Below are 15,720 nucleotides of genomic sequence, written 5' to 3'. Positions count from 1 at the left end.
TTCAATTACTTCTCAGTTGTGCAACAATTACACTCCATGAATAACATTTTGACCACATTGCCATCTTGTGGTAAAGCGATGTTATCAAGAGCTGAATTGCTGATCTAGCTCCTGATTGTGCGTCATGCACAGAACACTTTAGTGTTACTGGATTTCTGCTTTGAATGTTTTTTGTGTTTTGAATACACAAAACCCGATGATCAACTGATTTGCTCCTCTATGTTGTCACTGATCTACTCTAAATGCACATGTATGTTCTTGATATCACTGCCACACAGCTATAGTGTTACTCTGCACCTCTGTCATGGATCTTTACATGGATTCATCAACAACACCCTCCCCCCCCCCCCCCCCCCCCCATCAGGACACACTGAGATCTCCTATGCCTGTCTGTCTCCAGAAGTCTGGTGAAGAGGCAGCTGCATAAACTGACCCAGAACAAGGCTGTAGATCCAGATGGTGCCAGTCCCAGGGTCCCAAAAACGTGTGCTGAACAGCTATGTGGGATTTTACAGCACCTCTTCAACCTTAGCCTGAGTCAGGTTTCAGTACTGTGGAAGATGTCCTGCTTTGTTCTGGCACCTACAAATAATCTCATGCATCTGTCCTCAGTGACTGCAGACCAGTTGCTCTAATATCCCACATCATGAAAGTTCTGGAGAGACAATTAGTGTCACATTTAAGTAATTAAGTGAAAACCTTTCAGGACCCACTCCGGTTTGCTTATTGTCTTGGGGTTGGTGCTGAAGATGTCATCATCAACCTGCTTCAGCGAGCCCACAGTCATCTGGACAAAGCAGGCAGCACTGTGAGGATAAAGTTTTTGATTTCCCCTGTGCTTTTGATAAAACTCAGCCTGTCAGGTGAGAATCTCCAGAAAATACAGATGGATGCCCCCAGAACTGCCTGGATTATTGGCTACCTGAGAAACAGGCCACAGCTTGTGACATGCTCTGGAGTCACCTGGGAAAACCATGTGTCTGAGAGGGCTGACAGCAGCACAGGAGCACCACAGGGGACTGTAACCTCACTGTTTCTCTTCACTCTGCAGACCTCAGACTTCAGAGTCCTGTCCTCTTCTGAAACACTCGGACGACTCTCCAGCTGTGAGGTGCATCAGTGATGGACGGGAGGCTGTGGCATGGCCCGGGACCAATCAGATCATCTAGAATATGCACAAGACAAATGATGTTGTTAAATTATAGGAGTAATAATAAAGAATAATCCAAACACCATTTTCATTCTGGGAGATTAGTTGGGGTTGAAGGAGGACTGCAAATACCTGGGATTTTACCTGGACAACAGATTGAACTGAGAATGCTACACTGAGGTTAATAAAAGAAGGGACAGAACAGACTGCTTCTTGAGGAAGCGTGGTTCCTCCAATGTCATTATTAAGACGTTAAATATATTTTACAAAGCTGCGGTGGAGAGTCTGCTTTGCAGCTATCAGTTGGAGCAGCAGCCTGCGACTGAAAGAAACCGAACAAACTAATACAGGCAGCTGGGTCTGTGCTGGATGATGCTCATTATGCAAATAATAATGCTGTAAAAGCTCAATTTGGGTACACTGCTGTGCATTCTCTTTATAAGATAACGATTAAACAACAGAGTGCGTTCAGTCAGAGGCTTTCTGCACAATTACTTTTCTTTACAATGACTGATGACTTATAACTGTTTTGATTCTTATGCTGCAAATTAATTTCCTAACTGGGGTTTGTAAAGTATGATTCACTTCAGTCCAGTTCAGTGACGGCTGCAGACCTGCTGCGCTGTTGTTCGCGCTGCTTCACTGTGAAGTTTTACTGTGACACTGAGGGGGAACCTAACCATTAATAATGTGAATCATTGCACCTGTGTTTTTCGTGCAGAATGGTATATCGAACCTCTTCACAGGTAAGAAGTGACCGTGTAACATCAGTTTGTTGACTTATGGGAGAAGGAAGTGCACAGGTGGAATTAAAATAATTAATAATTAACTCTGTTAACTCGTGACAGAGTTAACTCGTGCCGCAGCTGGATCTACTGTAAGTCCTGTAAAGACCGCTGTACTTTTAACGCTGTGACATGTCAGAGTGTCTGCTTTGACCAACATCTGACAACTCACCTCACCGACTGAAGATGTGGTTTGAAATCAGAAACCAAACCGCATGTCAAATGTTTAGAAATGTTTAGATAACAACGTCACGTGGTGCTGGTCTGTAGCATAGACTTGGACTGATAGAGCGGTCATTCGCATTCAGTCCTCATCACACGGATGGTCATCTGAGTGGCCGCTCCCTCATAGAAATGCTGCCACAAATGCTGTTCGGAACGTACATCAAGGTAATAACCGTTGTTATGGTGATTTCGTTATCGGAAACCATGGAAACCGTGTAAGGAATTTCCCTTCTATGACGCCCAGCTCTGTGCCTTGAATCCTCTGCAGTCTGCATCAGCAAAGTGTCTTGGCATCACTTGTCGTCCTTCCTCCGGCGTCATGTGAAAGGGGTCCACGGTGTTTTCTCTGGCCGTAAAGCGGACCCTCCTCTGTCAGACTGATTCGTCAGTGCAGACGTCCTCGCCCCGACAGTCGCAGCAGGCAGTGTCCCTGTCTCCGCGGCTCCCGGTTTATCTTGCGCTCCTTTGGCGAGCGGCGGAGCCGAGGATGAGCGACCAAGGGAAGGGCTCAGCATCCGCCTCTGCCGCGGCCCCGGCTCCAGGCTCGGACACTTACAAAGGCTGGCTCTTTAAATGGACCAACTATCTGAAAGGGTACCAGCGGCGATGGTTCGTCCTCAGCAATGGTCTGCTTTCCTATTACAGGTACATTCGGCAGACATGGTGTGTACTCCATCTCAAGATAAACGCCAGCCACATTTGTATCAGCTCATCATACAGCTGGCTGCCTCAGCTGGTTAGCAGCAGGCTAAGGCTAGCTGTCAAATGGACAGAGTCAGCTGTTTACTTCCAGCTGACGGAGGCTTGATGTTTTAGCTGACTGTGGGCCGCGGAGAGTCAGAAACACAGACAGAGGCAGACAAAACAGCGTGTATTTGAACTTCAATGTTTTTTTCAAATAATTCAAATGTAGAAATTAGGGTTACAATAGATACAGACGTTAGCGAGGAAACTAAGCTAGCCCGTTAGCCTCCTGTCATGATCTGTCAGAAAGCTGAAGATCATCCAGCTGTCCGCTTCTCACTCATTCTAACCCGACATGTTGCCCTTTTAACGCGTAATTAGCACGTTGTTACCCATTGCATTTGGCTTAATGTCACCGTTTCAAATGTGTACTAATATGATTGTAATTACTTTGCAAAGTGTCCATTCATTTCGTGTGCTCACCTCACTGAGACAGGCTCAGTTTGATCACAGTAACAGGATACATCGCAAGAGGTGCTGCTATCGTTATCATTCTGTCTGCACCCTGATCGCATACTTTCTAGCCGCGTGCTAACATTAGCCATGCTACAGCCAGACACCTGTAGCTCAGGTGCTTCTTGGCAGGGAGTCGTGTTTCTTCAGGTGTGGGTGTTCAGGCACAGCATGGAAACAAAGAGGAGGCCACAATGCAAGTCGCATCACTGAGGGACATGTCATTTTTCAGCACAGAAGTGTTGCGTTTGTTTAAAGTCTCATTAAGGTCTAATTACACTCTAAAATGATGTAACAGCAGCTTGAATTCTTGATTTAAACTGCACTCAAAGCTACGTGTGTGTGGCCAAATAAGGTCCTTTCAAACATGTTCACACCCTCTTCCTGAGTCAGCTACTTCTGCTGACAAAGCTGTGAAAACGCTGGTATTTTATTGTTACACAATCAAACACACAAAAGCTTGATCCTCTCCATTACTTTCATCGCTTGGCTCTTGCATGTTTGACCAGTTTGCATGCTACTGCTTGGCTACTTTCACTAAAATACTGCGTTTTATCACCTCCTGGGTCACCCTGCCTTTGGTGCTCCAAGAAATGTTTCATCACTTTTATCTGAATACTGAGGAATTTTTATGTTAAAGAAAGAAATCTGGGACTTTTGAATCCACATAAATGGAGAGTATTTGCTGCAACAGTTGTTCACTCTGTTTGACTCAGTTCCAATAATTAAATGGCCCACAGCAGAATGAAGGCACACCCAGTGGAGTTAACCTTCTACCTCTATCTGTTTGTCAAGGCTGAGACAAGACAGTTTATATGCCCAAACAAACCAGAAATGAAAAAAAAGAAGAAAGACATCTAACTTCTTGCTTGCTTGCAGTCTTTTCAGATGTCAACTGCCGTGCCAGTGTGCAGGGTCTGAGTCTGAGTGCAAACCTCGTCTCATGAAGCTTCTCCGCAGATCCAGCCGTCACACACTGCAGTTTTTATTACTGTATAATCGAATAAGGACTATTCTGTACCAACTGCGCTTTTCAGAAATCCAGTCAAACCCATTTTAGCCCATTTCATTCCATTCAAGTCTTGCTCCAAGAGTAGCCTGATTGTCTTTTGTTGTCATCAAAGGCTTATTTGGCTGAGAGGCGGGGCGGCCGAGGCCCCACTCCTGCCTGCTCTCGTAGTGAAAGGCAAGACGACTGTTGCCTTTCCCACCATTAATAGTCCATTGTGTTGTAAGGTGACTGCTGTCCCTGAAGTAAAGCTAGCCCGCCGACATCTGAGCCCAGAGGCGGTGAAGCGCACAAGTTGTCTCCTCCACTGATGTCTTCCTGGCAGATCGCATTGTGTGTGTCTGACTCGAGGCTTTGTGTGTCGGTGCGCCTTCTCGCCTGACTGTGTGCTCTTCTATTGTGAGTGAAGTGAAAAGGAAACAGTCAGACTAATGTGGCAGCATGTTAAATAATGTATTTTCCTTGTGTGTCGTGTGATAATTGTGGGATGTTGATACAATAGAAGCTGGCAGTTTTACAGTAATAATACTTCAGTTTGCAGAAGCTGCTCCTGCACTGAAACTGTCTGTCACGTTAGTGTCTTCATGTTGTGTAGCATGTTTCTTTAGGGGTTTGATTATGTCACTGTGCATCTACATGAAATGATTTGATTCAGAGAGGTGTCAGAACACGTTTAACGTTATCAAAAGAAGATGCACAGATCAGATGCAGCCCGACATGCACTGATCAGCTGTCTGAGTGACACTGTTTGACATTTGTTTGCGCAAAAGTTTGCTTTAGAAATCGTCAGTGACTAACATGCCGGCCAGAAGTTGCATCAATACGCCAAGACATCACTTTAATTCTTAAGGCCTGTTCTTGGCAAAGCAAAGCTTTGGTTCTTTAACCTGAAGTAGGACTCAGTGCGTTGACTCTGTGGACGGACTGACACACTCAGCAGTATTTGAATAGCAATGAGTTTAATGGAGCTTCCTAATTGCATTGAGCATTGATTGCGCTGTTATTTTGGCCCTTAAACTGCAAGTGCACGTCAGCTTTGTGTCTTGTCTTTTCATCTTCAGTCACACTAAGAGCCTCATTGCGCGGTACAGGAGAAATGATAAGATGTCAGTCCTTTCTCTTTCTATGAACTTCATTCATTTCTAATTTCTTAATTGACTTTTCCTCGCAGTTTTAATACTTTCAGCACTACTTACTAACCTCTTAACGTAAATCTAGCTTGGTGTGTTAGGGAAGATTACAGGGCATTAAAGCTTTGAGTGCTACTGGAGCTGCCATATCAGTGCACCGGGGCTTGTCTTTAATAGCAGACTAGGCTGTGCATGCTTCCTTCACTGTTGCAGGAGGGTAACCAGATAGTATCAATTTAAGTGCTCATCAGGGGTTCGGCACTGCCTCTGTCCCTTTTCAGGTTATGGTGTAACTGCTTGGGTGCAGCGAATTAGCAAGGCAGAGTGGTCCGTATGACAACCGTGGGCCCAGCTGGAGAGTCGAGACTGACCTGAGTCCTGTTCAGTTTGTCGGCGGAGCGACTAGAGCAAGCAACGAGGCTGCTGTGATCTAATCGTGCTAATGGGTTCTCTGTTGCTCTGAGCACCGGGCTACACAGGGTGCATGCCAAAGTGTCTCAGTTGACATGTCTGTCCGGGTGGTCTTAGTGTTTTTAATGTGAAGGTGAGAGCAGCAGAATAATGTTTAAGAGAGCAGGGAGTCTGGCCACATCCTTAACATCTCATCGTATCAGTTTTTCACCAGGTCATGTCAAGCTGTCCACGCTGCAGTATCATTGCCCATTGCTTTGATTTTCTTCTGTCATGTTTCCTTTCCGTCTTCAGCGGGTTCCCTGGCACATCTCTGGCTCTTTCCCTCCATATCTTGTGATATTACAGCCTCCAGTCTCAACAAAGCCTGTCCACATTCTCATGCTCTGGTTTCTTAGTTCCCTTTCTTCTGCCTGTCTTTGTGTCCTCATTGGCCGTGTGTTCTGTGTTGTTCACTCCTTGTTGTTATGTCATTACATGCTCCAGATCGGTGGATTTGTGTTTTATGAGGATGTGTGCACAGGGGACTGACAGGTAAAGCGCTGCGAATCCCTCCTGATGTAGCGCAACATACAGGACCTCTCTCATGCCCTCAGCTCCACCCACTCACCACTGCTCCTCTGCTAGTGCTGTTAGTCTATATCTCTCCTTCCCAGCTTTTCCGTGTTTGTGTAGTTTCATGGCCTTTGCATGGCCTCGCCTCCCCACAGGGCCGAGGTGATCAGCATGGATCTCATCTTACTCATCAACAGCACATTCAGTTTGCTGACCCACTTACATCCAGGACTCTGCAGCTGAGCTCGGCTGGGTGAAGCTGGAAAGTGGGCTGTTTCGTATCCCCCGCCCCGCTCTCCACACTGCTTTGCATGGCCCCAGTGCAGTGTTGTCTGTGCAACTGATGTGCACCGAGTGCCAGCAGAAGAGTGCTAGGGTTTGTTCTTGTTTGGCATTTCAACAAGACTTGACTTCAGTCAGTAGAAGCACTGTGAGGGAAAGTCACTGCCTGGCAGAATTTTAAAATGCACTTCAACCTTTGACTTAATAAGGCACCAACCACCTTTTTACTCTCTGTTAGGACTGGATTTTTCTGGTGAGCTTAATGCTACTAAGAGGCAGCTGCCTGTGGCAGTGATAAATCTGCATGATAGCATGTTTGCTTACGTCAAAGAGGCTGTTTTCAAGGGTATGAATGGGCAACCGTGGCACATCGAGGGCTTAGCATGTGTTTGTTTTCTTTTAAACTCCCATTAAAGTCACTGGAGCACAAAGCATCATTTCTTTTAATTATTGCGTTGCCATCTAGGAACAGAGGAGACTATTTGTTGCAGTTTTCAAGGAAAATGTTCGGTCACTCTGCCCTCTTTCTGTCAGTTTCTTTTGAACGGATGACAGGTCTGTTTTTTACATTTTATCACCCGCACTCTTCACAGGCTGTTGTAACACATGCTGAATGGGGTTTGGCGTCCTGCCAATAATAAGCAATGTTTTATCCAAAAAGTCTAGGAGGCATTAGGTATTACTCCCAAACTGTCATTTATTATTAAGGCTGTCTTCATAAACACACAAGTTAACCCATGCCTTGTGCAATAATGCTCCCCATACCTTCACAGATGTTTTACTTTTGAACTGTATGTGGATAACAAGCCAGATGGTCCCTTTCCTCATGAGTGTGGAGGATGCATTGTCCATGATGTACAAATAGCATCTCAGATTTGGATCAATCAGACTAACTGTTTCTATGCCCCAACAGTGATTTCCAACACTGTTTTTAAAGCACTGAAGCCTTTGGAACTTTTTGAACCATATTGGTTGCTTAAAGCTGATAATGAACACCAAAAATAAAGTGTTTCTTTCAACATTTGAGATGTTGACTGTTTTGTTGACTAAGTTCAAGAAAATCAACAAAATCGGCAGTCAGTTGCTGGACAGAAAATCCGCTCTCCAGTGAACATGGCGGCCCATCCCCGCCGTGCAGCTTAGTTTACTTCACCGTGACAAAATGCCAGCTTTTCACCACAGAGGTCTCAAAATAGTCTGTTTTTGAGTCCCATGTATGTGTGAATCAAATTAGTAGCAGGAACACAAACCTTATTTCTTAAAGTGCCACGAAGAACAATAACCTACAGCGTAATCGTGATATTTACTTATAAATCCCTCTGCATCAGTCTGTTTTGGAGGATAGCATTTAAATAGAATTTTTAGCAAGCAACCACTGATTTCTTGAAAGTTGAGTTTGAGACAGATACTGAGCTACAGATCTGTTCGCTGTGTATATTGATCTCTCGGCATGCTGCTTTGGCTCTGTCTCCCAGCTATCGCTCTCTCGTTTTTTTCCACCTCTTACGCTCCTCTCTTTTTGTCCACACTGTAATTCATTGTTTAGTTGTGTGCACGACAAAGGCTTGTCGTCAAACAATGGCCCTGTTATCTGGACAGCCAAGGCTCACTGAATGTGCACCAGTCGGTCTTAGTGGAGGCCTTCCCAGATAGCCGAGAATCAACATGCTCACAGCAGCACGGGCAGGTCACGTTGACTGAATTCTTGTAGAAATATCTTGATCATTTAACGTTGGCTAATGCAGGTTTTGGTTTTATTGATGGGTGTGCTTAGGGCCTATACTGTTGCTTTGCTTTCAGAGTGACTTACATGATCACCATGGCAGTCCTCAGCCCCTCCTGTCCTCCCTGCTTGTGCTCAGTGGCAGTAGGAATGTTAGTTGTACCATCAAACCTGCAACCTTGTTGCAATGATTTGTTCTTGAATTGACTGAAGGACAAACGCAATTGTTGATAACAATGAGCTCATATTCATGACTAGTGTCTTCAGCTCCATCTGCCCGGTATTGTTGATCTTTTATTATTTTTTTGCTTTCACAGGACACAGGCAGAGATGGCCCATACGTGTCGTGGAACAATAAACTTGGCCACGGCACACATCGACACGGAGGACGCCTGCAATATTGTCCTGAGCAGTGGCGGCCGCACTTACCACCTGAAGGCTAGCACAGAAGTGGAGCGGCAGAGATGGGTCACAGCGCTGGAGTTGGCCAAAGCTAAAGCCATCCGCATGATGAACGATCAGTCCGGTAAGGGCAGCTGTAGCAGGCAGCGACTTATATTGTAAATGGGAGTTCCACTACATGCTTTTTGCAGTGAACGTGCAAACCACAGGAGTACAGCTATGAGGACTTTATTTTTTATTTGTGCTGCAAGATGTTTTCAGTACATCCACCCGTCAGCAGCACACTTCCCATGCTGGTCTAGTTATATGTGTATTTTTGATTTTCCTCCAGTTACTGGTCTCCAGCTTTCTCTGCCATGTGATACTTTGCGCAGCTGTTGTTTCAGCTCATGCCCTTCGTCTTTAGTGTAATTCACATTCCTTTGTGAGCCAGGAGAGGGCAGCGGTGTCTGCCCAGTCAGGCTGGAAAACAAACTGGAGTATGCTAATTCCGCTGTGAGAACTGAGCTTCCATTCAGCCTCCCCCTGACAACAGAGCACTCTCCTTTCCAAGAGGACTTATTTCTTGTATGGCTGTATGAGATGTTGCTGGTCAAAGGCTGTGGGAAAAGTCTGGGAGGGCTGTTTTTCACGTGTCATACTGGCATCATCCAAGAGTCTCTTTACCTCAGTCTTTTGCAGACAGAGACAGGCTATATATTCCTCTGGCCTCCATTTGAAAGTCACATCACTAAATATAGAGAGGTGGTGGTGGGTGGGGGGTGGGGGGGGAGTGCTTTTAAAGCTCAGCACTTCCAGTATGCTGGAGAGGAATGCTGGTATATTTGTATTTTGAAAAGATTAGGCTATTGAACCACCAACCTTGGTGTGTGTCCAACTGTGGGTCTGTGTGTGTATGCAGGTTTTTTGAATGGCCAGTCTGACTATGCTGGTGTCTAGCTAAAGCTTTTGTGCCACTCTAATTTGATGTCCGTCATTCTTTAATGTATGTTCACTGAACAAAACCCTCTTTGTTTGTTTAATCTATGTTTTGTACTGGGTGTTTTCCCTTTTTTCCCTTTTGCCAGCCAGACCAGATGGAATAAATGGAAGTCTGTCTCTGTAAAATCATTTTCAAATGCAAAGATATGCTGGGCTATATCTTCAAGTTTGTATCAGAAAGATCCATATATAAGCTCATCGTATAGCCAGCTAAGCGAATTACTGAGTTAGTTTCTATGATGTGTTTGCTCCTCCAACCTCCAGGTAGTTGTTGTTTTAGATCTATGCAGAGTTTCTATGAGAATTTGATACCATTCCCTCTTGAACTCTGATGAATTGGCGTCTTTTGTTCATACGTTTGATTAACCAGCTTTTCTTTGTGTCACCATTCACAGGAAAACACTGACATTTAGAAAATATACTCTGCCAGTTACAGAAAAAGAATAAACACATGCACACACACTCGCAAAATGAAACCAGCAGACGCTGTGACTTTCAGTCCCTGGTGTGGGTCGAAATACGAAGAATGCCGGATCTTTCATATTTAGAAATGTCACTCAGCAGTGTTTCTTCCTGCCTCCTAAATGCCCACTTCCTTAAATCTCACACCTCCAGAAAAACTGGAGGTGTGAGATTTAAGGAAGTGGGCACATTATCAGAGAACATTATCAGTGAACACATTATCAGAGAAATTTTAGCAAAGCCACAGAAGAATTCATAAATCATTCTCTCAGTTCTTTTTTTTTAAAATACTGAACTTGAAATCTGTCATTTTCTTTCATTAGTGCTATAATTAAATGCAGTAAATGTATTATTTAATCTATCTGTGGGATGAGGGGTTAAGAAGATGTGAGGAAAGGCACTGTGAGAGTTTCTTTGGAAACTCAAATATCTGTTTAAACAGCTGCTGCTCAAAGTCATGCTTTAATACCATTGAATGAAGTTACTATGGCGTGTATATTGTCAGGCTCGACCCGAGCATCTTATCTTTTGTCTCTGGTGTTCCGACACACACGGGTCAGCGACATCATGTCTTTATTCATTAACCTGCCTTCCCTTCTCTTCTCTGTTAGTGGAACAAAGAGCTCCAATCGATCTCCTCGAGTCCAACCCCCCCGAGTACACGCCATGTGTCAAGAGAGAGCTAAAGTTAGACATTGATATCCTTTATCGGACTTGTTGTTTCATTGCCATTCTGTTGTCCTGTTTATGTTTTATGCAACAAATCAGAACCCTGATTCAGTTTATTTGATTGAGCACTGGTGTTAAATCAGTCATTTTCCCATCTCTAAGACTTCAGTTGTAAGTTACCTGTCCGTGTTTGCATATTTAGTCTGACGTTGATTTTCTTACGTCTGTCTTCGGCTGCATACTACGGTCTGATTTATGACCCAAAGGCTCAGCAGGTGGCAGTGTTTCCCCTTGGTTTAATGTGACCTCTCAAATCCGGTCTTGTTTTCGCCAGTGCATGTGAAAGTGAACAGCCCATGGAATCATTTGTTCCAGTGGTGGCTTGAATTTGCAAGCCTGACATTCAGTTTAATTTGAATTTAGCTCATGTGAAAAATTACCTTTGATGGCACATTTACGTGGGAATTGGAACATTCTCAAGAAAGTTGTTGGGTAAAATGAGAAAATTCTGAATGCTGAAACCAATCATTGTATCAGGGGTCTCTCTGGGAGGTGCTGAGTGCAAACACATAAAGATGAGGTAAGCAAGATAGTAACAGCACCTGACTCTGGTGTATCTGGCATGCTAGCCGATGCAAATCTTTAGTCCTCAAGTAGCAGTGCTGAGATCTGCATCAGAATCTCATCATTTCTTCAATCTGACCACTTATAGGGATGTTTGACCTTAACCTGAGTCTTCAGAACAACGTGAGAAAGCTTGTGTTTGATGTAGTCACAGTGGTTCAGTTATTTTCATTCTATTTCTTTTTCTCTTTTTCTCTTCTCTCTTTTTTTAAACATCATCAGTCGTTCTCCATTTACGATAAAATACACCGCTCTGTCCATGGTCCTGAAGCTGTAAGAATATCAGAGCGGATGACATGAACACAAATTAGCATCACATCTTTAAAGATGCTTCCTTTATCAATTTTTTCAGCTTCCCACTGCTCCATCCCTCTCCCCTCCTCTGTCCTGGAAGCCTTTTTTTTTCATCTTCCATACAGTCTCCTTGCTCTTCATCTTCTTTCCCCGTCACCCTCTCACACTTGCTGTCTGGTTTTCGTGCCCCTCCCTCTCTCTCTCTCTCTCTCTCCCTCTTTCCCTTTCTCTCTCAGTAAGCCATTGACTTTCTTTTTCATCCAGCTGGGTTCACAACTGAATGGAATGACCTTATTCTTTATTCAGCTCCCCCATTCTCAGCCATCTTATTTTGCTTAAAACATTGGCACACTGATATATATTACATTGTTCTGCAAAGTCCAGGGGAGAGGACGAAAGCAGGATAAGGCACTGTCTCCCTCTCGTAAGTACGGAGCTTTTTTTTTTCCCCGTTTGCGATGCGCTCGGGAATGTGTGTGTGGCTGTGTGCAAACATCTGGTCAGGACGATGTTGCTACGCTTTTGTGCTGCATCAAATATAAGTGTACTGTATTTAGGATGATTTGCAGTGGATAAATCACTACGGCCATTTGTAATCTATGTTATATTTCTAAGTTGTTTCAATGCATATATAAAGAAAATTAGATTCATTTCATCTCATTTTCATTGGATCAATGAGTGGATCGTTTGTCTTGGACAGCATCTTTTGATATACTCAGTGTGAACTTATTTGGTGTGTTAAATTTCTTTAGGATCTGAGGTTGATTTGCTGTCTCTTAGCAGGGCTGGTGACTCAGATTAGAGGTTAGAGTATATATCAGTTTTATTACACTTCCCTATATGACAATAAATGTGTACCTAAAATGTGCACAGTGCAAATAGTTCACTTTCTAACAATTTAAGGACATATATATGGCATTACAGGGATGATTTGCCAAAAAGGGGATTTAAAAAAAAAATCTTTCTGTATTAAACAGAGAATCTCAAAATCGACTGTTTTAGAATGTCCCTCGGGTATCTCATCAACAAGAAACATGTCAACATTTTCGCTGATATTGATATATATTTCTATATTTATAATTAGTCAGCAGCTGCTTTGTTTGCCGTGGGATCCAGACATGTTTTCCTACTTTCTAAGCTCAGGAGAGGATGTTTTGAAATGACAGATGGTACGCTTATCATCATCATCAATTAGTTCCATTGCGACTGTGTACAGAATCGCTTGTCCTTGTTTGTCTTGGAACTAAAATCTCATGCTGGCAGTGGTCGATTTGCAAGATCAGATCAGTCCCCAGTGGCAAGTAACATAGAAACAAAGAGATCAGACTCAGATTCAATCTAGTAACATAGCAAACATGACCAAATCAGGGCTGTGACTGTCCAATGACAGTCACATGCTTGTGTGTTTTTCTCACGTTTTTCAGCTACATTTAACTTTTCCCGTCCTTAACATCTCTATAGTCTTCTGTGACTATATCAGGGAGATGTGAAGTGAGATGTCTGCTCTCTCTTATATGGTATTTAGATAGTGGATAGTAACTCATATTGTTCATCACTGTTGCTGTTCTTGTGAGCTGAAATGAATAAAAACTCACTGTTATGTTTCTGTCAGGCTTGTTACCTGTTTTGAACATAACACCGCTGAGCATTTTCCTCTTTGATATCAGCATTTTTAACTCCTCTGTCTTTACTCTTGTGTTCCTGTGGCGCTCTGTTTGGAGCCTTCGGAAGGACGAACAGCTCTGCTTTAGCATAGACGTGTTGAATGGGTCTGTAAGTCACCCCACCCTTCACGCTGTTGCTGTGGATCCAGTGGAGTGCTGCGGAGAAGTAAGGGTCTCAGTGTTTCATGTTGAATTTCACATACTTTCGACTGATTTAGTTTTAGTCTTTCTTCCATGAAAGCGCCTGTCAGAGGTGTTGTTAGAATGATATACTAGACTTTAGTGTTTTACACTTAATACCATAAGTTAATCTTTAAGCTTGAAGGTGCTGGATTATGTTTATTTTGAGAAGTTTCTTTACATGGGACTTGTAGAGATTCATTTTCAATAGTCTGATTATCTGTTGTGTGGTGATTAGTGTCTATGCCTTCACATGTCTAAGTTAGCTCATTGGATTTGAATATTGACTTTGAATCAGTCTGGCTTTCTTTTGCTTACGTAGGTGTATTGGTATGTTGTTGTGAAGTTCATTAAATGGATGCCTTGCAGACCTTAAATGGACTTATCAGACCTATGAAATGATCATCATGAACACATACCGTCAGAGGGCAAATGAGGCTGCTTTGTTCCAGAACCTGTACGGATATTGTTGTGCTGCCCTTCGCTGCAGCAGGATTTTTCTGCCTCCCGTGGCTCGAGTGTGAACGCTAGCACAAACATTTTCTCTTGGTCAAATGCTCTGTGCTTTTTTTTCTGGTTTGTCAGAAGCAAGGAGAAGCTGAGGAATTGAGAATGCTGATTTAGACATTAAAGGGAAATATAAATGAGCTGATCAATGTTGGACGTGCTTAGCCCGGACAGTGGGTTAGTATTCAGTTTTCCTTTTTCGTCTTTTGTATCCTCTCAGAGGTCTGCAGCGTTATGACCTCTCTTTCTCTCTATTCAGATGTGACGAAGCTTGTTCTTTCGGCCACATGTGTGTCCACTCACAGCTGTACAATCTAGTGAGTTTAGTATTGTTTTGCTCTTGTTTTAAAGTTGTCGGACAACTGTTTGCCGAACTTCACGCAAAGGACAGCAAAAAGAAACCAAAGAGCTCAGACAAATCTGTCAATGAAAAATGATTTCCAGTCAGGCTCTGTAGTAGACATTACAGAATAGCTGAGTTTAATGGTAGTCATTACAGCTGATGTATACACTTTCCAAATTATGTTAATTTATAGCATCATTATTTCATTTTTAGGCACCAGAAGTCATGGAGATGATGTAACTCGGTTGGATGACATCAGCTGGTGTGTAGCAGGTTGGAATATTATGTTCATTCAGTTTAGAAATAATAGCAGGCACTTTAGATCATGGATTATTTTTAGGAAGTAAACTCATTTAGGTAATGTCTACTTGTGACAAAAAGTAATATTGGGGCACTTTACATAGAAAGAAACAGCCAGTTTTTGCTTGGTGATAGTGGGGAGGGAAAAAGCCTTTAAGCCGGAGGAAACATGTGGCAAACACAGACCCAGGGAGGCCTGCCATTGTCTGCCATTGTTGGGGTGAGAGGACAGTACGAGAAAGAAAGAGCGACAAACAATGGACACGGGGCAGATTGGATGGGCCAGGAAAAACATATCAGGAACATGCAGCTCAGGGGCCAGAAAGACCTTCATAGAGGTGCAAGAAGACAAAGAACAAGCTAGGGGAGAGCGAGAAAATGCACAAAGTGAACGATGTACGATAATGGCAAACAACACAGCCACATTTGTACTGGGTCGGGTTGTAAATAAGGGCTTTGCAAATGCCAGTCAAGCAGCAGTGCTTTTCAAGTTTTATTAAAAGCATTTACTTTAAAGGTAAGATGTGAGTAAGCGCACAGTGGGACATCTCGTCTCTTAGGTGGTGCGGAGTGGTGCTTTATATGGGATCAGTGTAACGACACGTGTGCATTTACAACAACATGCACTCTTATTACGGCAACGGCTGGAAGGAGCTGTGCATTACAACAGCTGTGAGTTCTGTGTTGTTTTTCAGCACTGGATGGTTCTATTATAGAAACATGGACCTGCAGCAGTTTACAGACATGGAAATAAATCGAATAGAACATTTTTAGCCCAGCAGCTACAACTTTCCGCCACCCGGTGGTTGTACACTCAGCCCTCAGTT

The 15,720-nt window shown here is 43.5% G+C and overlaps 1 protein-coding gene across 3 annotated transcripts in view; it reads left to right on the top strand.

The window, feature by feature from the left end:
* The first annotated feature begins 2,243 nt into the window (after positions 1–2,243).
* osbp2b (oxysterol binding protein 2b) overlaps positions 2,244–15,720 on the top strand; it is a 45,550-nt gene continuing 32,073 nt past the window's right edge. The window contains exons 1-2 of one of the 3 annotated variants that reach the window (XM_072387928.1): positions 2,244–2,805; positions 8,785–8,993. In XM_072387928.1, coding sequence (XP_072244029.1) covers positions 2,648–2,805; positions 8,785–8,993 — 367 coding nt within the window. In that variant the 5' untranslated portion in view covers positions 2,244–2,647. Of the gene's footprint in view, positions 2,806–8,784; positions 8,994–12,240; positions 12,324–15,720 lie in introns of those variants that run through there. The other 2 variants (XM_072387929.1, XM_072387931.1) reach the window with 2 other exon arrangements.

This window comes from Leuresthes tenuis, unplaced genomic scaffold, assembly GCF_036924035.1.
Source record: "Leuresthes tenuis unplaced genomic scaffold, fLeuTen1.0.hap1 SCAF_6, whole genome shotgun sequence".
In the NCBI taxonomy this organism is placed as follows: Eukaryota; Metazoa; Chordata; class Actinopteri; order Atheriniformes; family Atherinopsidae; genus Leuresthes; species Leuresthes tenuis.
Note: the sequence above shows the minus strand (reverse complement) of the source record. Positions and strands in the feature narration are given on the sequence as shown.